At 53.9% G+C, this 23,297-nt stretch overlaps 7 protein-coding genes and 1 non-coding gene across 8 annotated transcripts; 5 read left to right on the top strand and 3 right to left on the bottom strand.

Annotated features, from left to right (window-relative positions):
• Positions 1-935: 935 nt before the first annotated feature.
• Positions 936-3,635, top strand: G647_04524 (chitin synthase 3; the record flags this gene model as incomplete). The annotated part of the gene is made up of 3 exons (XM_008728865.1): positions 936-1,001; positions 1,054-3,594; positions 3,621-3,635. 3 exons carry the CDS (start codon positions 936-938, stop codon positions 3,633-3,635), a joined length of 2,622 nt encoding a protein of 873 aa, XP_008727087.1.
• A 785-nt stretch (positions 3,636-4,420) lies between these two features.
• Positions 4,421-5,148, top strand: G647_04523 (uncharacterized protein; the record flags this gene model as incomplete). Its single annotated transcript, XM_008728864.1, has 4 exons — positions 4,421-4,441; positions 4,490-4,577; positions 4,641-4,930; positions 4,996-5,148. 4 exons carry the CDS (start codon positions 4,421-4,423, stop codon positions 5,146-5,148), a joined length of 552 nt encoding a protein of 183 aa, XP_008727086.1.
• A 2,113-nt stretch (positions 5,149-7,261) lies between these two features.
• Positions 7,262-10,142, top strand: G647_04522 (uncharacterized protein; the record flags this gene model as incomplete). The annotated part of the gene is made up of 3 exons (XM_008728863.1): positions 7,262-8,283; positions 8,343-9,671; positions 9,725-10,142. 3 exons carry the CDS (start codon positions 7,262-7,264, stop codon positions 10,140-10,142), a joined length of 2,769 nt encoding a protein of 922 aa, XP_008727085.1.
• Positions 10,143-10,728: 586 nt separating this feature from the next.
• Positions 10,729-12,163, top strand: G647_04521 (ketol-acid reductoisomerase, mitochondrial; the record flags this gene model as incomplete). Its single annotated transcript, XM_008728862.1, has 5 exons — positions 10,729-10,939; positions 10,993-11,024; positions 11,078-11,356; positions 11,414-12,081; positions 12,139-12,163. The coding sequence occupies 5 exons, from the start codon at positions 10,729-10,731 to the stop codon at positions 12,161-12,163; spliced, it is 1,215 nt and encodes a 404-aa protein (XP_008727084.1).
• Positions 12,164-12,667: 504 nt separating this feature from the next.
• G647_04520 (uncharacterized protein) lies at positions 12,668-14,345 on the top strand (the record flags this gene model as incomplete). Its single annotated transcript, XM_008728861.1, has 2 exons — positions 12,668-13,076; positions 13,444-14,345. The coding sequence occupies 2 exons, from the start codon at positions 12,668-12,670 to the stop codon at positions 14,343-14,345; spliced, it is 1,311 nt and encodes a 436-aa protein (XP_008727083.1).
• Positions 14,346-17,879: 3,534 nt separating this feature from the next.
• On the bottom strand, positions 17,880-17,987 carry G647_04519. The gene has a single exon. It is a non-coding gene; the product is annotated as a tRNA-Leu (tRNA).
• Positions 17,988-18,803: 816 nt separating this feature from the next.
• Positions 18,804-20,372, bottom strand: G647_04518 (uncharacterized protein; the record flags this gene model as incomplete). Its single annotated transcript, XM_008728860.1, has 2 exons — positions 18,804-19,643; positions 19,719-20,372. The coding sequence occupies 2 exons, from the start codon at positions 20,370-20,372 to the stop codon at positions 18,804-18,806; spliced, it is 1,494 nt and encodes a 497-aa protein (XP_008727082.1).
• A 678-nt stretch (positions 20,373-21,050) lies between these two features.
• G647_04517 (uncharacterized protein) lies at positions 21,051-22,994 on the bottom strand (the record flags this gene model as incomplete). The annotated part of the gene is made up of 7 exons (XM_008728859.1): positions 21,051-21,234; positions 21,291-22,192; positions 22,246-22,348; positions 22,408-22,424; positions 22,480-22,518; positions 22,580-22,748; positions 22,795-22,994. The coding sequence occupies 7 exons, from the start codon at positions 22,992-22,994 to the stop codon at positions 21,051-21,053; spliced, it is 1,614 nt and encodes a 537-aa protein (XP_008727081.1).
• Between the last annotated feature and the right edge of the window lie 303 nt (positions 22,995-23,297).

The raw sequence follows: 23,297 nt of genomic DNA, 5'->3' as shown, positions 1-23,297 counted from the left end.
AAGCTGCAGAGGAGCCACAGCGATTGTGCGGGCAAACCAGACCCTTGACTTTGGTGGATCGGTGGATTTTGGGTCTTTTTGGCAATGTTTCATGTTCCACGGGCTCTGTTTGAGATTTCAAGATCGATCTCCCGAAGTCGAATTGCTGATATTCTGTGCAGCGCCCTTCGGCCTGGGCGAACACCTCCCAGTATCAAAATACCCCTCGGTAATTATCCCTCTACCGCATGGGAATATAAGGATCTCACCGGCATGCGAAGGCTGAGCGCTGGGCCACTGAGCAGGTGGCTTGAGAGCGACGCACAAGCAACGTGCTACCCTGCACAGCCTGGTCGGCGGGTTCCACAAGACCGGTCCAAGCAAGCCACCGCCCGCCTCCGCATGCCTGTCCGGTGTCGTCAGCGCTTGTTCCGGGCTCCCTGCACCCACCCTGCATACCCAGTACGCAGCCCGATTCGCTTCTTTCAGCTTTCAGGGGATGACTTTTGTTGAAAAAAGGGCCGAGCAGCACTTCAGCAGGCAATGTGAGTGGGAGGAGGTCAAGAGGACTGAAACACCGCTGTCTCTCCTCTTCCTTGTCTGCAAAGACCTGTAAATCCTAATCCGAACGACATCTCGGACCCTGATCCTTTGTTCTTCCGTCCGAAATCCTAATTCACATTCTTTCTTTTTTACCTTTCATCGTCTCCGCATTCAGTCAGCTTCCCACCTCTTCTCGCCGTCACTCGCTCTGACAGTCGCATCGCATCACCAACCTCCGACCTGTGACGTGCCCTGGCGGCTGTCATCCTTTTCACTCACGTCCCGTCACTTACGTCGTGATAGTCGAGCTTCACCGATTGCCTATCCGACAATCCAGACATCTTCGGTGCCCGAAGCCTTGCGCTTGAGCTTCCCAATATTGTGAAATAGGAGAGTGTCAGGTCGGCAACATCATGGCGAGCCAGTATCCTGGCGGCTACAACAACAGCCACCAACTCAATGACATCCCTCCCGGAACTGTACGTTCCTGGACAGACCAGCATAAGCTAAAGCCGGACTGACGCTTTGTAGGGTTATAGACCATCCGGACACCACTCTGACGACGAGGCAGAACACTCTTTACTGCACCAGAATTCTGCATATCAAAGCCAGTATGACGATCCTCATTCTCGACCTCTGACCCCGGGTCAAGAGTCGGTCTACACTCTGAACGAGACGTACGCAGGAGGAGATAAATCACAGGTTCCTGTAACGGAGTACAACCCTCAACATACACAGGTTTATGGTCAAGGTCCAGGTTACGGATTGACAAATTCGCAAGCTGGATTTCCGGCCGGAGGATATGGTGACCCGGTCGAAAGGACCACTTCTACCGAGGCGTGGCAGCAGCGACAAGCTCCCGGCTTCGGCACGGTCAAGCGCTATGCCACCAGGAAGGTCAAGGTGGTCAACAGTGTTCTGAGCATCGACTACCCAGTTCCTAGCGCCATTCAGAATGCAATCCAGTCAAAATATCGGAATGACCTCGAGGGCGGAAGCGAGGAGTTTACACACATGCGGTACACGGCAGCTACATGCGATCCCGACGACTTCACGTTGAAGAATGGCTACAATCTGCGGCCAGCAATGTACAACCGCCATACCGAGCTTTTGATCGCAATCACAGCCTACAACGAGGACAAGGTTTTGACGGCTCGCACCTTGCACGGTGTCATGCAGAACATCCGTGACATTGTCAATCTGAAAAAGTCCGAATTCTGGAATAAAGGTGGGCCCGCCTGGCAGAAAATTGTCGTGTGCCTCGTGTTCGACGGTATTGATCCATGCGACAAAAACACCTTGGATGTGCTGGCGACCGTGGGCGTGTACCAGGATGGTGTCATGAAGAAGGACTTTGACGGCAAGGACACGGTGGTTCATGTCTTCGAATATACCACCCAGCTCTCCGTCACTGCCAACCAGCAACTCATTCGACCGAATGACAATGACGCTACGTCCCTGCCACCGGTGCAGATGATGTTCTGTCTGAAGCAAAAGAACAGCAAGAAGATCAACTCTCATCGATGGCTCTTTAACGCCTTCGGTCGCATCCTGAACCCTGAGGTCTGTGTTTTGCTCGATGCCGGCACAAAACCGGGACCGAGGGCTATCGTGTCTCTCTGGGAAGCTTTCTACAACGACAAGGATCTTGGTGGTGCTTGTGGTGAGATTCACGCCATGTTGGGCCGTGGAGGTGTTTTCGGACGGAAGTTGCTCAATCCCTTGGTTGCGGCACAAAACTTCGAGTACAAGATCAGCAATATCTTGGACAAGCCTTTGGAAAGTTCTTTCGGATATGTCAGTGTCTTGCCTGGTGCATTCTCGGCGTATCGGTTCCGAGCGATCATGGGCCGTCCGCTTGAGCAGTACTTCCACGGTGACCATACCATGTCCGCGCGATTGGGAAAGAAGGGTATCGAAGGCATGAACATTTTCAAGAAGAACATGTTTTTGGCCGAGGACCGCATCCTGTGCTTCGAACTGGTCGCCAAAGCTGGTTCGAAATGGCATCTCACCTACGTCAAGGCGTCCAAAGCCGAAACCGACGTGCCTGAAGGCGCTGCGGAGTTCATCGGACAACGTCGTCGCTGGCTCAACGGCTCCTTTGCCGCCTCGATCTATTCTCTCATGCACTTCTCCCGCATGTACAAATCCGGCCACAACCTCGTCCGAATGTTCTTCTTCCACATCCAAATGATCTACAACATCGTCTCGGTGATTCTTTCCTGGTTTTCACTTGCAGCATTCTGGCTTACCACCAAGATTCTCATGGATCTAGTGGGTCAACCCAGTGACAGCAACAACAATACGGCATTTCCCTTTGGCGACAGTGCGACACCCGTCATCAACACGATCCTCCAATACGTCTACCTGGCTTTTCTGCTGCTGCAGTTCATCCTCGCCCTGGGCAACCGACCCAAGGGCTCGAAGCTCGCCTATACCGTGTCCTTCTGCGTCTTTGCACTCATCCAACTGTATGTCATTGTCTTGTCAATGTACTTGGTAGTGAGGGCATTCACGTCAAAGGATGGCACCGATATCGTGACCAACGAAGGCGCGAATGAATTCGTCAAGTCCTTCTTCGCCTCGACCGGACCCGGCATTGTCATCATTGCGCTTGCAGCTACCTTTGGACTGTACTTTGTGGCCTCGTTCATGTACCTGGATCCCTGGCACATGTTTACGTCTTTCTTGCAGTACCTGCTACTGATGCCGTCCTTTATCAACATCCTCATGATCTACGCCTTCAGCAATTGGCACGATGTATCGTGGGGCACCAAAGGCTCAGACAAGGCCGATGTGCTGCCCTCGGCTCAAACCAAGAAGGACGAAAAGGGCAAGGCGACCGTGGTCGAAGAAGTAGACCGGCCTCAAGCCGACATTGACAGCCAATTCGAAGCGACGGTTCGACGTGCCCTTGCGCCCTTTGTGCCGCCTGTGGAGAAGGAAGAGAAAACCTTGGAGGATTCGTACAAGAACTTCCGAACTCGACTTGTGGCAACTTGGATCTTCTCGAACGCCCTGCTTGCTGTTGTCATTACTAGTGACAGTGTCGACAACTTTGGCTTTACCGTGAGTGCACCCACCTCTTGGCTTAGACTGACCATTGCTAACTATCCACAAAGTCGAGAGCTACGAGTCGAAGCAATCACTTTTTCCAAGCGCTGCTGTGGACGACGGCTGCCTTGTCCCTTGTCCGATTTTTTGGGTGTTGTTGGTTCCTCGGGAGAACTGGTCTCTTGTGCTGTTTTAACAGAAGATAAACGGCCTTTGAGTGTTCTGCATCGCAAGGTTGAATCGGCCCGGGCATCACGGGGGGCGTCTCCAAGATGCATTAAAAGACTTTTCGAGTGGGCGAACAGATTTGCTGTCGACCTCCGGTTGGGAATGGACACCAGGGTGTCGAGGTGATAACAAAGCAAGTAAATGTACGATGTGTTCCGTATGTTTGGCCACATCGGCCCAGTCTCCGAAGAGGCCGCGGCTGCCGTCTGCCGTCTGCCGTCTGCCGTCTGCCTGTGGCGGCACGTGAAGCGAACGTACATTTAATATTACTCCGTACTATGTACCACCAAACCACGACCGAAACCCAACCTCAATTAGCACTTCTCAGTAGAATTCTCCAGAACTCCCACTGCGTTTCAAGCTGCCTAGACCGCACGTGTGCTTCACGTCTTCGTTTTACTCCGCCGCCTCCGCTTCGGTTCATCCTTGCGGAGCCTCGCCGCAACCATCAGGCTGCGCCCTACTCCGTCTGCCGCTCATCTGCACGACGCAAGGACACAAAAGATAAAACCTGGGCCTTGTTAGATTCTCCGACCGCCGTTATAAACGTCTCCTCGAGAGGAAACCTCGACAAGCGACAGCGTCACCGGGGTGGTGACAACCCGCTGGCAACATGATGAAAATATGGTCAATGGTAGGGGATTCGAGGCATTTGTCAGTCCAAGCTAATGGCCACGTAAAGAAACAACAGCAACAGAAGGATGAGCAGGCTCAAGGAGCAACACAGAAGAAAAAGAAGGTCACGGCTGCCCAGTTACGAGTGCAGAAAGGTGAGCGAGAAATGAGGGATACAGCTCGCAGGACACCAGGGATCTGACACGGCTCTGGCTTAGATCTCAGTGAACTCTCCCTCGGAAACACCATGAAGACCACGTTCCCTGATCCCGACGACATTCTCAACTTCCAGCTCACGATCGAACCCGATGAAGGCATGTACAAAGGCGGCAGCTTCGTCTTCAACTTCGCCATCAACCAGAACTTTCCCCACGATCCGCCCAAAGTCAAGTGCACGCAAAAGATATACCACCCGAACATTGATCTGGAGGGAAATGTGTGTCTGAATATACTGAGAGAAGATTGGAAGCCTGTGCTGAATTTGAATGCTGTGATAGTCGGCATGCAGGTATGGCAGACTCCAGATATCAGCGATGAAATGTGGAGCAATGGCGTGCTGACCAGAGGGAACAGTTCCTCTTCCTGGAGCCTAATGCGTCCGACCCGCTCAACAAGGAGGCAGCCGAAGATCTAAGGAACAACCGAGAAGGATTCCGCCGCAACGCCCGAACAGCCATGGGTGGGGGTGCGGTGAAGGGCCAGACCTACGACCGAGTCTTGCGATGATCTACAGCTTGAGGCACCCCTCAGAGCCTGAGCATGGCGTTTACGATCAGACGAAATGATGCCCCTTGAGGAATTTTATGGCACTGTGGACCAATTGTTGGTAAGGCTAGAGACGGCGCCGGGGTCTTCTGACTGATATCACTGGACAGAGCGCATTATCAGGACCACGCTTGAATACATGTTCTGACTTCCACAGAAACTGTCGAGGTGTTGGAGATGCAGGGCCGTACTGATCGAACGACAGACTCTGCATCAGGTCACTGTTGAAGGAGTGGCCCTTCTCCCGGACAAACACGCTCCTCCCGTCTCTTTTGACGCGTGCTCGCATTTCCGGTCTGGCCTTGCTCCTACCTGACCAAACGTGGGCCTCGAGCCTGTCCATCAACTCGCTGGCTTCTTTGCGACCGTGAAACGTCTGTCTGTGAAACAGTGCATCATCTTCTTCGCGACCTGATTCATACGCAGGTCGTCTATCTCTGGAGTCTCGCCGTCGATCATAGCCTGGGATTACTTCCCGAGAGTGTCTGGAACTCTCTCTGCCACCATACCTCAAGTGTAGTCTCCGCTTATGTGTGGAATCCTCTCTTTCATCCTCGCTCAGGCTTTCTTCGCGGTCATCTGGCACGCGCCTGCTGGGACGGCCTCTGGAGCTCCCTCTCGAATTGTCGGTTATCGAGTTCCGGCGGTCCAAATTATCTAATATGTCCACATAGGTCTGGCTCGACACACTTGATTCCGAAGACTGGCGACGAGTCCTCTCTGTCATGGGATGCCTGAAGCTGACTGGTGGCGGCGCTCTCCTCTCGAGTTCCTCGAGCTGTTTTGTTTTCCGGTCTCTCTCTCTTTCCACTCGAGCTATGTGCATATTCTCAGGTCTTCGTAGTCCCTCTTGTGAGCATTCGTCTCCTCCGATAACCTTGCACATCTCTCCCTCAGTCCTTGCAATTCGACGCCGTGAGCCTCGTATTGTCGTCTAAGGTTGGCAAAGTCTGCCTGCAGTCTTAACACGACACCAGCGTCGGCTGGATTTTGCCGTTCTCTGGCTTCGTGCTCATTTGCACGTTCAGCCAGACGTGTGATTGTCCTTTGGGCTTCCTGATGGGCCCGCCTGTATTGATTTATCTCGTGTTCAAGCCGAGCGATTTGTTGCTGCTGCTCGGCATTCATTCTCTGGAGGGCATGGATCACCCTAATATCCTCACCGTCTTGGTTTCTTCCGTTAACTTGAGCTTGCCGTCTTCGAACGTTGAGGGCATTTGGCTGGGGGCGGGGAAAAGCGCGTTGGCCTTGATGGCGTGTGACTTTGACAATAGTAATTGCTCGGCGCCATCAATCATGACCTGTGGTCTGTGTGAGAACGAATATATCGTCCAAAGGCCGAGCGGCGGTGGTGGTCGTGGTCGTCGTCAGATCAGCTGTGGTCAGCTGTGGTCAGCATTATTTGAGCAGATTGCTGTCCGTGGTGACGCTCTCTATGTTCGGCATTATTGTGGAAGCCCCGGGTTTGTCACTGTCTTACCGTGCCGGCAGGAGACACAAGGACTGTCTCTTGACATATGAATGAAGATCAACGGAAAGTATGCTGAAGGCTGTAAGCACCTGACGGGCAGATTTCAACTCACCGGCGAGTCACCACCGAGTAGGTGTGAGTTGGGTGCGAGTCATGCAGCGAGTCAATCTTAGTGATGATAAGTAAGCGAATCACGTGTGACCCGCTTCTCAGTGCCCCTCCGGCGTCAAACCGCGCCAACCAGTCGCTAAAATTCGGGCCGTGACGACCGCGGCTTCCTAAACGCGCTACCCACCTTCGACCACGTTTGCTTCTCCCCAGTTCGTCAGCCCCTCGCCTTCTACCATGTAGGCGAACCACTCCCTGGCTGAGACCGTCTGCATGAGGTCCTCACATGCCACTGTATCATGTTTAACTGGCACCGTCTCGCACTCGAGCCTTGTGCAAAATGGGCAAAGCGGAGGAGACAAGGCCAGCCGAAGCCAACGCATCAAACACCAGCCCCTCCTCCCATCTGATACAGTAAGTCGTGAATGTCTCTCCTTCTGCGAGTTTCTTGAGCTTTGGCACTGTTAGATGTTGGTCTCGTAATGATATTGCAACATGGACCACTGTCCACTCCCTCCAGGGAAGGGGCATATCAAAGTCCGCAACTTCACAATCACGCCCTATACCACGGGTCCCACAAGCTTTTTGGGTTATCCTGCGAGGCGAGGCTGGTCCTCCGACGACCTCAACTCCCGAGACTTGCACCAGATCCGGCCTGTGGCAGAGGTGCGCGACTTCTTCCAGGGATGGCTCTTCTTCGGCTCAGTGATCGAGTTCCTCTCCATTTGCGGCATATCTGCTCAACACGGCGACTTTCTCACTCCGGACGGTCAGTATGTGACCACGAAGCGCCTCCCACAGATGCTCCAGGAATGGAAGCAGGTCGCACAAAAGAGACGGGCCGTTGATAGCATGAACATACCTACAACCATACAGGCCGCTTTGATTCTCGGGACTGTGAGGGACTTTGTTGATGACTATTGTTTGCCCAGAGGTGGTGGACAAGGCTTACAAGCTGATATGCGTGCCCGGCTGGTCGCGAAGTCCCCCTTGCCCCAGAGAGTATGGATGTCCATCATCGCGCTCGGTCATGCACTCACATCGGCAATGGTCAGTGGCTGCGATATTCGACGCACTGGCAGTCGCTGGGGTGGCTCCATGGTACTCGAACAGCGAATGTTGGCCAAAAGGTGGTGCCCACAGGATGTGCATCGAATGCTTTCCGATTATGGTGGAACCGTCTATGAGCAGTATTACCTGTCCAAGATGATGAATGCAGAGCTTAGCGGCAGCCAAGATGAGAGAGACAGGGCCATCTCCCACGAAAAATGTACCTCGTTTGAATGCCGTGGGCGCAACATCGACCAGAAAACGTACCGTCAGTTTCACGCACCTAGTTGTGATGGCGAATGCGGTGGCTTCCGAAGTGCAGATATCGAAAAGCTGACGACGATCATCAAGGCTGGCGACATTCCTGTGTTCAAATGGAACCTCGAAAGGAAGAAGCTCGAACTCGAGGCTGCCAAAGTCAACGGAAAGAAAGTCGGAGAGCCCGCGTTCATGGCCATGTCCCACATGTAAGTTATCACCCTCAAGATTGGCATAGCTGCAAACATGGCGCTGACGGGTCTCTCAGATGGAGTGACGGCCTTGGAAACCAGGATGACAATGCAATCTATGTATGTCAGCTAGAGGCCTTGCAAAACTCGGTCGAGGCGGCCGCCAAAAACCACAAGATGCCGGTGGGAAATCCGTCGCACTTCTGGATCGACACCCTATGCGTACCAGTGCAGAAGGAGAATAAACATCTGCGCAAGAAGTGCATCCGGGACATGTGGAGAATCTACGAGAGCTCTTGCTCTGTGCTTGTTCTTTGTTCACTGCGCAAGACTGCGACGACCGTGAAAGGACCCGAACGACGAATTGTGGAGCATCTCAACAACTGGGATCGCCGACTGTGGACATACCAGGAATGCATCATGGCGCGTAAGCGTCTGATTCAATACGCGGACAAAACAGTTGACCATGTCAGCATCGAGGCTGACTTCTACCGGGATAAGCTGTGGGCGTCTGGCTCCGTGGCAGATCCTCTCCCACTTCTGGCGTCTCAGATAGCAGCACGATCCACGTCAAAGAAGAGCGACGAGATGCTTTGCCTGGCCACGATAATGCGCCTTGACATAGAGCCATTCCTCAACGCAGAGACGCTCTTGAAGAAGGAGAAGGGCTTAAGCGAAAACGAGGAGATCAGTGACGTCGAACTCGCAGACAGACGAATGGAAACCTTCTGGCAGACCATCCGTGAATGCCAATGGGGGGTACTTTTCAACTCTCATCGGCGTTTACCGACCGAAGGGCTCCGGTGGGCCCCAGCCACCTTCCTAGGCTGCCCGTCGGGTGGCTTTGTAAAGCAAGTGGACCAAGGATATTGCAGACTTGATGGCGAGGGTCGCGGTCTGTCCTTTACGGCTCCGGCAATCATCATTGAAACACCGTCGACATGGAGCGCAAGATCATCGGCGCTGATAATCGAAGTGACGGATCCTGCAGCTGGGAGGGTCTGTGTCGAAGTCACACCGAGAGATCTGAGCTTCCCGTCAGAGACATTTACTTGGAACCCCGGCACCAAATATGCCATCCTGCTGGAGAAACCGCTTTCACTTCACGTCCCAGGTACAACTGGTGATTCCATGCCCGAGCTCCCCCGGACGGGACCGCAGCTCGAGTACTGGCTTGAGCGGACCTTCCAACCTGGGAGAGTGAACAAGTTAGCTATAGATGCGATCGTCACGACGGTGAGAAATCCCAATCTTGGCGGCGGCTGTCAGATTCGTCACGAATGTATTGCGGTCGCCAAAGTCATCGATTCCCCGATCCTCGATAAACTGGAGGAAGAGAAATATACGATCTGGGACGAACCGTCCAGGCAACTTCTAGCCGCGTCCCTTCAAATGGAACGGATCCTGTGAGTCTCCTCTATCATGGGGGCTAGTTTCATGTCCTGACATTGGAGATTAGTAGTAGTCCTGATAATAGTTTTGCCAACGACGAAGAGGACACTGAAGACGACAGCGACGACGAGGATGATGATGACGATGACGACGATAACAGCGACACCGACGATTACGACGATGATGACGACCAATGGGAAGACGATGACAGTGATGACAATGATGACTCCGATAGCGACGACGACGATGATGATGCCTCCAACGAAGAGACTAATTATTACGACGACCTCGAATCGGGCGCAGATTCAGCGGACGAGCAGGAAGCCCTGTATCTTCAACTCGACAATGATGCCGTTGATTCTGGATCCGAATCCGCAGATGAACATCCCTATAGATTCTTCGGCGAGGAGCAATCGCAACCAATTCCGGCGGCTCGCATTGAGGGGACACGGACCCGTGACGATACTCAGTGGTTCCTTCTGTAGACTCAACTTAATCCATAGGTGTTAATGATTATTCGGCAATATTCGATGCGTGCTCCGTCGAAATGGACGTGAAAGGTTGCAACATCTCCTGGAACAGATATCTTCGGTTGGATAGCCGCGAGGCTCACTGTACGTTACAGGACCTCCTATCAATCCTCCTCCGTCTCACATGCGGACTTCAAATCATTTCAGTGGTGTATCATAGTAAGGGGACTCCGATAAGTTCGTCCCTTCTCCTTGTGTTACTTTGTACGACTCTTTACACCCCTTGGCGTTGGGGCCAGCGGGGGGGAACCCTCGGGTAACCTTCCCAGCTACATAATAGATGAACTCTAGTCACGTGAAGAACAGGACGAATGAGTCTGGACTGCGGGGCGGGGAGACTTGTCGGGCTCCGAACAGCTTGCCAGCCTCGCCGCTGTCGGAGCAAGCTGTCAGCCAATCACCGGGACAGTAAGCTTTGCTGGTAGAGTGAGCGAGAGCAGTCAGAAAATTTCCCCAGATTTCACGAGGTTCTCTTTTGACTCGAACATCTCACCACTCTCCTCTCTTTTTCTCTTTGACTACAATTGTACAGATAGACAAAATGGCGTCCAAGACCTTCGCGAGAACTCTGCGCACCGCTTCCAAGCAGAAAATCAGCGCTCCTTCGGTGCAGAAGCGCTCCATTGCGTCGGCCCTTGCGACCCGACCGGTGACTGCCGCAGTGCAGAGACCGGCCTTCACGGCTCCGTCGCAGCAGCAGACGCGCGGACTCAAGACAATTGACTTCGCCGGCACAAAAGAGACTGTTTTTGGTGCGTGTTCAGATCTTTGTCGATCTGTCCAGGTTGCTAACAGTCTTCCACAGAACGCGAAGACTGGCCGCGTGAGAAGCTTCTCGTATGCGCCATCCTTCTCCCAAGCTCAACTTACCTCCCCTAACCACAATATAGGACTACTTCAAGAATGACACACTCGCCCTCATCGGCTACGGCTCCCAAGGTCATGGCCAAGGCCTCAACCTCCGGGACAATGGCCTGAACGTCATTATCGGTGTCCGCAAGAACGGTGCTTCGTGGAAAGAAGCCGAGCAAGATGGCTGGATCCCAGGCAAGAACCTGTTCGAAGTGGATGAGGCCATCTCCAAGGGTACAATCATCATGAACTTGCTCAGCGATGCTGCCCAGAGCGAGACATGGCCCGCGATCAAGCCTCAATTGACCAAGGGCAAGGTGAGACAACCCTGGGGACCGTTTGAAGTTGTTACTAAGACATATGATCTTCATTAGACCCTCTACTTCTCCCACGGTTTCTCCCCGGTCTTCAAGGACCTCACCAAAGTTGATGTCCCCAAGGATATCGATGTCATTCTTGTGGCGCCCAAGGGCTCAGGCCGTACCGTCCGAAGTCTGTTCCGCGAAGGACGCGGCATCAACTCGTCCGTCGCCGTCTACCAGGATGTGACCGGCAAAGCTGAAGAAAAGGCTGTCGCACTGGGTGTCGCAATTGGAAGTGGCTACCTCTACAAGACCACATTCGAGAAGGAGGTCTACTCTGACCTGTATGGTGAACGTGGCTGTCTCATGGGCGGTATCCACGGCATGTTCCTCGCCCAGTACGAGGTCCTCCGCGAACGTGGCCACTCCCCATCCGAAGCATTCAATGAGACCGTCGAGGAAGCGACTCAGTCTCTGTACCCTCTCATCGGCGCCAACGGCATGGACTACATGTACGCTGCCTGCTCGACCACCGCCCGTCGCGGTGCCATCGATTGGTCCAAGAAGTTCAAGGACACACTGAAGCCCGTGTTCAACGAGCTGTACGACAGCGTGAAGGATGGCAAGGAAACCAAGCGCAGCTTGGAATACAATGGTGCTCCTGATTACCGAGAGAAATTCGAGAAGGAGATGGAGGAGATCCGAGGCCTGGAGATCTGGCGTGCCGGAAAGGCTGTTCGGTAAGACACAATGACCTCCTGCCTGCTTGTTGGGACTGCTTGCTAACCTTTTCGTAGCTCCCTCCGACCCGAGAACCAGTAGAACGATCAACACCCAGCTTGTGACTCTATCCTTGGCAAGGCGTTCTCCGACCAAAAGTTGAGTGTGTATCAGGACGGCGAGGTCACTTCTTGGTAGATATGACATTTTGCAATACACTGGCCCATCAATATTTCGACACGTCAAATGGTGGCCACTCTCGGCGGACCATGAGATGATTCGGATATCCCCACGCTTACCTAATTACCTAATTCTCCTGCCATATCGCCAGTGTAGATACCACATCGGTCATACTCGCCCCGATTGTCTAGGAGTGTTTCTCGTATTTGTATCCTGTATCGCTCCCTTCCGCTACAGCCTATCAATTAGACGCGTCCGTGACATCTTCCCTGGCTGGTGGAGCCACTGTGTAGAGCCACGCCTTGTGGCAAAGCGGGCAAGCCAGAACGGCAAAACCCCCAAGCACATCAATGAGAGCATCACGGAGCACAGAGAGATCAAGGAGATTACTACGGTACCCTACAATCCGATAACGCCTTTTAAACCATGGCCGACCCATCGACCTGCCCGCCTTTGACGCCCTCGTCCATCCGCTCCGCATATCAAAAAATAAACCGCTACATCCACAAAACACCCCTCCTCACCAGCACATCACTCGACGCCATCGCGTCATCGCCCGACCCGACGATATACCTGTCTGACACACCACCTTCGTTCTTTCGATCCGCCCATGGGCCTGACGCCGATTCTGGTTCTGGTTCTGGTTCCGGAACAGGACCCAGTGGCGATATTGCTGGCCCCAACGTCCCCAAGTTCAGATTATGGTTCAAATGCGAGAACTTCCAGAAGATCGGGGCTTTCAAGGCGAGGGGGGCATTTCACGCGGTCACGCGGCTGGTGGAAGAGTTGGGTCTCGATGAGGTGAGGCGTCGCGGTGTCGTTACGCACAGTAGTGGTGAGTTCTGACTTCTGACTTCCGACTTTTGATTCCGAGGGTCGTGTTTTGTCTGGATATGTGCATTGCCTGAGGTACGAGGTTGAAGCGAGGTTGAGGTGAGGTGAGGTGTGAGGCATGCGTCGTGATCTCTACTCCTTAGCACTGTTTGCAACGTGTGCTTGCGAGTAGCGAGTCACGGCGTTCGGTCAGCGTCACTCTCAGATTCCGTCCAGAGACTTCTTTTCTGACTTTGTCAATTGGCTCCCCACCAAGTATTACTTGCATTGTTACCTACCTACCCACTATCACCTGCCTACTTACCTACCCTACCTCTCGCTTCTACTCACCTACTACCTCCCTCAAACTTACTGACCCCCGTCACAAGGAAACCATGCCCAAGCCCTCGCCCTCGCGGCCCACACGTTCTCCATCCCCAGCTACATCGTCATGCCCACGATCAGCACGGCCTCCAAAATCGCAGGCACAAGATTATACACGCCCAACGTCATCTTCAGCGGCTCGACCTCACAGGAACGCGAGGCCGTGGTCGCCGACGTCGTGCGGGCGAAAGGCGCGATCCTCGTCCCGCCGTACGATCACCCGGATATCATCCTGGGCCAGGGCACCGCGGGGTTGGAGATGGAGGAGCAGTTTCTCGAGGCGACGGCTACAGGCGCAAGTGCGACAGCGACCGCATTCGACGCCGTCATCACACCGCTCGGCGGCGGCGGTCTCCTAGGCGGCACGGCCACTTGTTTCTCCGACAAGCCCGGCACGCTTGTGTTTGGGGCGGAACCGTCGTTCCAGGGCGGCGACGACGGCCGACGCGGCCTCTTGGAGGGCAAGCGCATCGAGCACGTCAAGACGCTGACTATTGCGGACGGGTTGCGCACGCCCGTCGGACTCACGAATTGGTCGATCATCAGCGACAAGCGCAAAGTGGAGGGTCTGTATGCCGTGACGGAGGAGCAGATCAAGATGGCCATGCGGCTCGTGTATGAGAGGATGAAGGTCGTGGTGGAGCCGAGTGGCTGCGTGGGACTCGCTGTTGTGTTGTTCAACGCCGATTTCAGGGATATGGTGGTCCAACGCCAACGGCAGAGCGAGGGGAAGAAGGAGGTGTGGGATGTTGGGGTCGTCTTCAGTGGCGGGAATACCACGATGAAGGCGTTGAGTAAATTGTTTGCCGACGAGGTCGAGGTGCGCGGTGGCGACACCGCGAAGGAGAGGGAGGCGGGGACCGTTGCCATCGATGGGACGAGGGATGTCGAGGACGTTGCTGGATAGGAAGGAAGAGTGATGGGCTTCAGACCGATCTCCCGGCCGACATTGCAAAGATGGAAATACACAAAAGCGTACCGGCCGTCATGGCAAAGATGATAGAAATATGCCAAAGGGCCATGCGGGTCAGATATTTAGCGGTTTTGACTTCTGCTGCTGAGCTCACCCTACCTTGTTCACTTGAGCTCGGTATGCCCCAGGAGTAAATGAACTGATCAGATGGGCAAAACGCCGAGCCAAATCTCCTGCGGTGGATCTCCACCAGATGGCTCCCCCTTCCTCTGCGACTTCGTCGCCAGGGAACTTGTCTATCATGCTTTCATCACTTACTCACCTCGTGGTCTGTTCATTTCCGCCGGCCGACGGCTTCGGCTGCCTGACTCCTAAGCCACCCCCTACTGCTGAGCGTTCGTCGTGGTGATGACAAAACATCGCCGCCGAAGCAATATCAAGAACTCGAACAAGCAGAGCGCCGCCACCACCCGGTCCACCGGTGCAAGCTTGATTAGCCCCCAACCTCGAACATAGCAGGCCACCCATGGAAGTCTCCAAAAGGGATCACGCGCGCCCAACCTGACAGCCCGTTAATAAGGATCAATGGTCTTCCGCTGCGGTCACAACTAGCAGCAATACCCCGATGATGCTGGAGATGATGGCCGTCTCTCTAGTCAGACTGATTCGTCTAGAACCATGGTCGAGAGCACTATCGAAGCTTGGACCCTGATATTCCTAGTCCTCTCAGCACTGATAGTCCGAATTAAAAAGGAGGGGGGGGGAACCAGGCATAGTTAACTGTTGGCACTGAGATCTCCAGACCTCCATGACAGGAAGTCAGGGGATGAGGGCCCAACGCTGACTTCCCTGCAACCGTGAGTCTTGCTGTTCCTCCAAATCATTGAACCCGAATCCATGAAGCATCGTATGGTGTATGCGCAGTCGAGTTCTGAAAGATTGCCATTACACTTCGAAGACTTCTGCTCATTGCATGCGTGCATGGTCTTCACTGCCAGGTCAGGCGTCGCGTATTGCTTCAGCACAAGTTGCAACTCGAGTGCTTCTTCAGCCCTGTCGTTCATCGATGATTCGATTTCACTCGGGCTAGTATAGTAGGAGTCAAAGCCGAACGAGAAGCAATGACCAGACCACAATGCGCCAAGTGGTAGGTAGTGGAAGACGCCAGTGAATAGTTTGCTCGAGGCTGAAGGACGCCGCAGCCATTGTGCAATTCGCATCCAGCCGCTATACAAGCAACCGTGCGATAGTGCCGGCGAGCTCGACCAGGGGTTCTTGTCGCGGCCAGTCCTGCTCGGATACAGGGGGTGACGTCAGAGATAGTTACCTAGGTAGCCTTCGCCAGAGCAAGCAGTCACCAAGTGGAGTAAGACTGATCGACATCCCGATCAGCGCAGCGCTATGGACATCGCAACGTCCGTAGAGGCCGCGGCAAAAGCTTGAGGCACGGCGCATCTTCTTGCAAGATGGTGTTCACCTGTCATCACGACGTAGAGTGCACTCTACCCAGTAGGTCGAGAACTGCCCAGAACGGTCAGTCGTAGCCTTGCCGTCTTGAAGTTGCCCGCTTGTCCGTACTACAAAAGACCAATTCGACTCGCGCAGTCAATGATGGGACAGTTTTAAAACACTAGAGGGACTGCGTGATTGGCAGTGGAGGAGGAATAGGAGCCAGTGCACCGTGTTCTGCCGTGCAAGTGGAACTACCAGAGCAACGAGGAGTTCAAGCCTCGAATGTGCTGTGGAGGATGCTGGCGTGGTAATGAGATGCTCGTCTTAAGCTATTCTGTAAGCAGCTAGGCCGTAGATCAATCCCCATTCGTTAATGCCCGCATCGGCGTCTCATTGGCCAGCCACCGCTTCGGGCTCCGGGCTCCGGGCGCCGGGCGCCTCAGCACCACCACCACTACTGAGTCTTTCCATGAAGTGGTCAAATGAAACTTGGCGCCGACCTAATGCAAAGTATCAGCGGCGGTATTCCTGCTTTGCCCATAAGAGAGTTACTAACCTGTTCGTACCATGTCCTAGGCGTTTGTGGACGTCTTTTGTTTATTCCTGGTTTGGCTGTGTAGAGCGGCGGGGGACAACATGGCGTATGTCATTAGACGACTTCATGGATAGACTGTAGGAATGGTACAGTGCTCTACCTATCATCGGCGCAGACGCTTCATTGTGTGTCCAGTAGGCCAATCCATTCGCATTCAGAGGCGGGCACGTTAAGAAGACTGATTTCCTCTGTCGGGCTGCTTCAAACACGGTCGATGACCAAGGTGAGAATGACAAGGAAGCGGTGTCCTGCGGCGGATATCTTCTCTTCTCCACGGCACATTATGTCCCGTCGAAGAGTATTCGGATTGTAGGGCGCAAGGACAAGTTCGTGGGGGTCCATTCTGGTTGGATAAAGGGCTGCCGACGCGTGTGCGGTTTCCGCAGCGCATTGCTCCGCTGACGTGGGGAGATTGAGGTTGATATCCCCGATGCTCAGAAACGGTCTGTTATTCAGCAGGCATGCCACGGAGGCATCATACATGTATACTACCCAGCCTGGACGGCGCAGCTTCTTGGCTTAAATCCATTGGTGCCACGCTCCGGGGCCTCGAATGTGAAGGAGCTCATATATTTCGCTTCGTGGAGCAGGGTGCTCTGTCATGACTCGCTAGCTCGAAAACCTCTCGTTGCCAATACAATAGCCGTGTGTGTCCTGCAGAATCTGAGCCGTGAGATAATGCCCCGTCCGGACAAAGCGACGGTCTTGTTCAGCTAGGAAGATCAGCAGCCTTCGAACTAGCTCGCACAAAGCGATGGAGAATGCCTTGGTACCTGGAAGTCAGAGTAGTAAGCTCCAATGCTGACTATTGCCAAGGTCGGCACTATGTCTTTGCCGGGATCAAAGGTCGGCTGATGGCCGTGGTTCACACAGCTCCGACCTCGGGTACAGTACTGTGACAATACATTCTGGAAGACTTCTCGCTGCGGCCTTTTAAAGAGTCGAAGTAGGCTTTCCCCTGGGTTCAGGAATGGCTCTTTGTTCACATGTCGATAGGCCGTGCGGGTCAAATGATTTCGATACTTGCATGCATTTCCCCTGATTTGCAAAGACAGTGGCCTGGCAGCATCCTCCGCCAAGCCTGGCCCTTTTGACCAGTATGCGCCCATTGCCAGCACTTCTATAGTAGTCTTGTCACAAGTAGAGCATTGTTTACTATATATGTGTTTGGTCTATGACAGTCCATCTCAAGGGTGCAGTATTAAAGTCACGTCGATAAGGAAAAGAGGACATCGGCTGTCAGGGTGCAAGCGCAGCACTACCTAGGTATCTGTGGTGCAGCGTATTGTAGTCCATTGGGTTGTCGCGCTTCCCCACCGAGCCCGGAGTACACTGTCGAGGCGGCGCAGCGTCCACTAATGTTATGGACTCACGCTTTGAGCTCACACGTACTCCGTACAGAGTACAGGACATCTCCGAAACCCCGTCCGCCACACCCACCTTCGTTATCCAAAGCCCCCCAAAAACAAAAAGAACGAATCTGAGAGGAGTGGGGTTCGAACCCACGCTTCCAACGGAAAGCAGAGAATAGGTCTTGTATGATATGAATGACTTAAATCTGCCGCCTTAAACCACTCGGCCATCCTCCCTTGATAGGTATTGTGTGTGTGTGTCCGGAAAATCTGTGTGATTTTCGAGCACAAAATTGAGGAGCTTTGTGGATTTTTCATATATAACCAAATCATTCCTAGAGCAGGCTGTGGGCCGGGACCGAGGCCTAAGGAGGGGCGATACACACTACTATAGTGTACCCATGAAGTCGTCTATCGAAACATGCTATGTGGTTCCTCGCCGGCTTCACACAGCCAATACAACCATATCAAGTTTCTCATGTGGACGCTCATAAATAGGTCAGTAAGTCCCATGTGGGGTGCGAAAGAGGGTGCCGTCACTTGCAACTTGCATTAGATCCAGGGTTGTGTTTCAGTAGACGAATACATGGGTACACCAGGTCATCTCGCTTCATGCAATCACCAGTATCCTTGGGCGATGTTCTCGCGCACACGACAGTCTCAGGCAACTTCAGACTCACTGGGCAGTGTACCGAGTACCCGTACTGTGTAATTGGTGGGCTGATTACATCCCTGACGCTTCGGGGCCTTGAGGGCATGAGATGCTCACTCCCGCCTCCGTACCCCGATGCCCGTACACCAATGACTACATTGGCAGGTAGCTACATAATTAGTTATCAGGGGAGGGAGACTCCTCCTGCCCTTCGCATGTCAAGACAGTAAGGTCCCCTCGACAAGACGGTAAGGTCTCGACAAGAACTGCTTTCTACTTTCCAGAAGTGTGTGGTGGGTTCGTTTTCTCATTAGATCACAACTAATCACGGAGCAGATTTGGTTGAATATGCTTCGCTCCGCTTGCTATTGCTTGCGACACTTCTATGCTGGCTACTCTTGCTACACTTGCGACGCTTCGCAGGACAAAACCTCCCGCTGAATCCAGGTCGCTTCTAGATCATTTCGAAACCGTTCAAGCTGAGAAAACCTCATCAGATGCCACCTCCGGAGCATGTCGTCGCGGACAAGCTGGATATCGTCGGGCCTCCTCATGAAGAAACCGAGCGTATAGACGGGCCAGTTGCCGATGTAGCACCTCGCCCAGTTGAGATTGTGCTCGTGGCTGCGCAGAATTTCCGTCGCCTTTTCGATCTGCCAACAATCCGGAGGGACTGCCTCTGGAGGACCGATCCCCTCGCGTCCGGGGTCTTCACACAACTGCTGCACCAGCAACGACGAAACGAGGACATACAGAGCTGTGGCATCCCTGTAGATCTCGTAGTTACTGTCGCCCTGGTCGTGTGGAGGAGATTTTGGACCCACGATGATGGTTCTCTCCCACTCCTCCAGCTCGGTCCTCAGCTCGTCCAGCGTCTCCGCGTCATGCCGAAACGGACTCTCCCACAGCCGCTTGATCGAGAGGACGAGCTTGAACAGATCCATCGGCACGCCCAGCACGGGACTGTTGGTCGAGATCGAGGTGCTGGGGAACAACATCGACTGGACGAGCAAGTTCTCGGCCCGCAGCCAGAAGCCCGCGTCGAACTGGTATCCGCGCCTCGGGGAGTCGGCCCAGGACCCCATCGTGACTAGGAAGATCTGATATAACACGCTTTCCACCGCGAGACGGTCAAAAGGCCGCGAGATGCTCAGAGGCCGCTCCATGAGTCGGAGCTTCAATATGCGGATCGCGGCGTTGACATGGCGCGGTATGTCGTTGTACGTGCCTCGCCCCATGCACTGTGCCGTCAGGTTCGAGCGTCAGCATGTTCGTCATAATACGGTGGATTCAGGTGGTGCCCCGCGGCGACGTACCCCGTGCAGATAGAGCAGCATGATCGACATTAACAGCCCGTTGTGGTTCTCCAGCCGCGATGCCCTGGCAAGCACCTCTGAAAGTCCTCTGATCGCCTCGGAATAGTACGTGAGCGAGAGTTCCTGCATCTGCGGCGACGCGTCCACAAAATGTAAATGAGAGGCCGCGCACGCCAGCACGGACGATCGGAGACATTTGTGCTGGAGCATGAGTTCCTGGATCTCATTGATCCACCCGTGATAGTACTGTGGATGGCAGCTCGGCAGCAGCAGCAGGGTGTAGTACCTGTCCACGAAGTGGCGAGCGAGCACGGATTCGATGTCGTGGCACAAGAGCTGATGGGCCGCTGCTTCCGAATGCCGTGAGACCGTTGCGTTGGTCGTGAAGCTGTCGCCGTCGCTGTACCCGGAGCTGTGTTGGTCCTTCCTGGGAACGGAAAGTCGCTGTGTGTCGTGTGAATCGGCACTACCATTCAAAGGTGCCGGCGAGGTCGACTTTCGACGCGCTGGGTGCGATGAGTAGCGCCGATCGATCAGGTCGTCGGACGTTGGCCATTGGCAATCATATCCCGAATACCGGCAACGATGGCAAGCGGGACGTTCTTCGTCGCACTTCTTTCTCCTGTTCTTGCCTGGCGGCAGTCGCGTGAGCATACACGACTATCAACAGTCGTTGTGACGTTGAGCAAGAGAGGGCCCTTACATGTGAGGCAGCCGGTCTTTGCGCGCAATCGTGGACGTTGAGCCGGCCCACTCATTGTCGCCCTGAGACGAAGTGTCGAATGGTAAAGCCTCCGTGTTATCGTAGCGAGACGATCCAATCGTACAAGCCAGTACCGTCCCCGTAAGCTGATGGGATCGTAGATCCTTCGCCGTCGTTCCAGATAAGCGAGTCGAGTCGGATCGCCTCAAGGCAGCCGAATTGCCTACTCTCTAATGCATATGCAACGGCTGAGATGGATTCGTAGTCCTGGAAGTCACAAGAGGAAGCACTCGTCGGAGGGAAGAATGGGTCCACGTATCTCAATTGCGGGGACAATGGGCCCTCGATTCACCCGACACCATCCCCCCTTCCCCATATCGCCGTGATTAATGACTGATGATTGGACTCTGTGCTCGGTCAATTGATAAGGAGCTTGCTTGCGGCCGCTGTCCCGCCACGCTAGTTACTCGTCCTCCAGGCTACAAAGCTCGTCCGGATACGCAAGGGCATATGGATCACATCGCATGGAATAAGACGGGTTGGATTTATATTCCTATCTGGCGCGGCAGTGATAACTAAGGTCTTGCCGATACATGCCTCCTTCAACAATTGATTCCCTCCTGTTGCTGTCAGTGCTCACCGTACTTTGCCTTGTCCGCAGCGACCAATCTCCAGTACTTCGCGGCACTCCCCACGCGGAACCTCTTGCCAAACATGATCATGACGAAGAAGACGGACGACGCCGCCATGCCGACGAACGCTGCAGAGATGAAGCAGTTCTGGTAGCCCAGGTTCGTCAACCAGGGCGTGATGCTACAATCCAGTCAGTCAAACGTGTCGCGTAGCAAACAGAACGGTTGGTTTCTCACCCATAACTGATGGCAAAGGACATGGTGTTCCGAACGAGAATAACAGTGGTCATCGCATCGCCCGAAATCTCGTGATAGCTGTCAATCATATAGTTGATGCTAAGGGTCACGCCGAATGTAGTGGCAAATGCCAGCGTGCCCATTGCGAAGATGAGGCCGAACCAGTGGACACCATGAGCTGCGCCCACACCCCACAAGATGAGCGCACCCGGAACGAAAATGACGCAAAGCAAGAATGGCCATAGACGATGTTCGGCTTCCATGATCCCCTTGTTGCGTCGGGCAAGTTTGATGGTCAGCCAGTCGCTCAGTCTGCCGGAAATAAGGCATCCGAGAATCACGCCAAGAGTACAGGAAAGATAGGAGAGGCCGACCATTGATGGCGAGAAGTTGTAAGGAGGTCCACCGAGGATGATTGACGCCGTGGCGTTTAAGACGTTGAACCAGATCAGATAAGACCCGTAGGAGAAGCCAGAATAGAAGATGACCGGCCACGCTAGGTAGCTCAAGCTGCGGATCGCGCGCTGGATCATCGGCTGGCCGGGCTGAGGTTTCCAGATTGACAGTTTTTGAACAAAGGTTTTTGGCGGTGCATACGCGGTCGCTGGGGTCGAAAGCACGGCAGCCGGGTTCTTCTCCGAGTCTATCTCCATTGCAGGCTCCGACGGCGGCGTATCGATTTCTGCGACCAGCCCAACAGTCTTCCTGCTGTAATTCGTTTCTTCCATGAAGAAGAAGAGGAAGACAAAGACAAAGGCAAGGAAGATCGCAGGCCAATAAAAGACCCAGCGCCATCCCTGGCCATCAGCAATAAAACCACAAAGCACAGGGGTGAAGTAGTTGCTGCCGGCGAGCGTAAAGGCGTAGATGCCCATGTAGGTGCCGCGCTGATGCGTAAAATACTATCCGATAGTTCAGCATGCATTGATTCCGGCATTGCTCAGAATGCACATACCACATCGGTGACGGAGATTTCGGGAAGCGCCTCGATCGGCGCATTAAAGAAACCTTGGACAATGCATTTGGCGATCCATTCACCATTGCTTGTGACATAGGCGCTACGTCTTGTCAGTGTCACAGCAGGCAAGGTGACTGCAACCGCCATGGGGTGACTGACCTCCAAATACAGGTACCCTGACAACAAATCAGTAAAGGCGATTCGCACAGCGAGACGTCCTCGAATACTCACCAGTGATCCAAGAACAGAAATCAGATAGGCTAGGCGCTTCTGCAATATTCGTTAGTCGATAACAGAACAAATACCATCGTCATCATTGAGCATTGCGTACCCCGTAGCGCAGAGCGAACGGTTGCCAGAAAAGCAATCCCCAGCCCAAGAACAGGAACATGTAGCCAGTCCCCTGATTTAGGGCCGAAACAGAGACGCCACTCGCCTGCGAAAGAGGGACGAGCACGGAGTAGACAGTCGATACCGACATACCCGTGAACCAGGTGTAACTGCGGCATGTCAGCTTCGCCCATGCTGGCCGCAAAAGCTCCTTACAGATTCGAGCAGGTCGTTGAGAGCACCTTCCGTCGCGGGGACCAGTTCAAGGGGTCGTTAGGGTCGTTCGAGGGGGTAGGGACGAGCACAATATCACCAGCACCAGCGTCTGCATGGCGTGTGCGCATGGTATGGTCCATGTCGACCAAATGCACCGTGCCGGGAATCGACTCCGGCGTCATCTCGGTCGTGATGGTCATGATGTTCACTGAGAGCAAAGGCTGTCTAAGATGCTGGTTCCAATAGAAAATACCCTGAAGGCCGAACTGGAGCAAGGGAACAGGGAGATACTTATGCCCTTCGCAACAGGAGATGAGATTTTGGCATCTTTTAGACCGATCATCCTAGCCTTGCCAGTATCAACTTCACCCTGGTCAGGCTTCACATCGACTACCCCTGCGACAAAGTGGAGATGTCCACCAAGGGCTGATAGTCGGGGATTCCTTCTCCAAGGTTGGCCATGCCGGTCTAGTGCTGGATGATTTGTCTACCAGGGGCTTGAA

The sequence above is a fragment of the Cladophialophora carrionii genome (genome assembly GCF_000365165.1).
Source record: "Cladophialophora carrionii CBS 160.54 unplaced genomic scaffold supercont1.3, whole genome shotgun sequence".
NCBI classification, from domain to species: domain Eukaryota; kingdom Fungi; phylum Ascomycota; class Eurotiomycetes; order Chaetothyriales; family Herpotrichiellaceae; genus Cladophialophora; species Cladophialophora carrionii.
The sequence above is the reverse complement of the archived record's forward strand: the minus strand, read 5'-3'. Positions and strand labels throughout refer to the sequence as shown.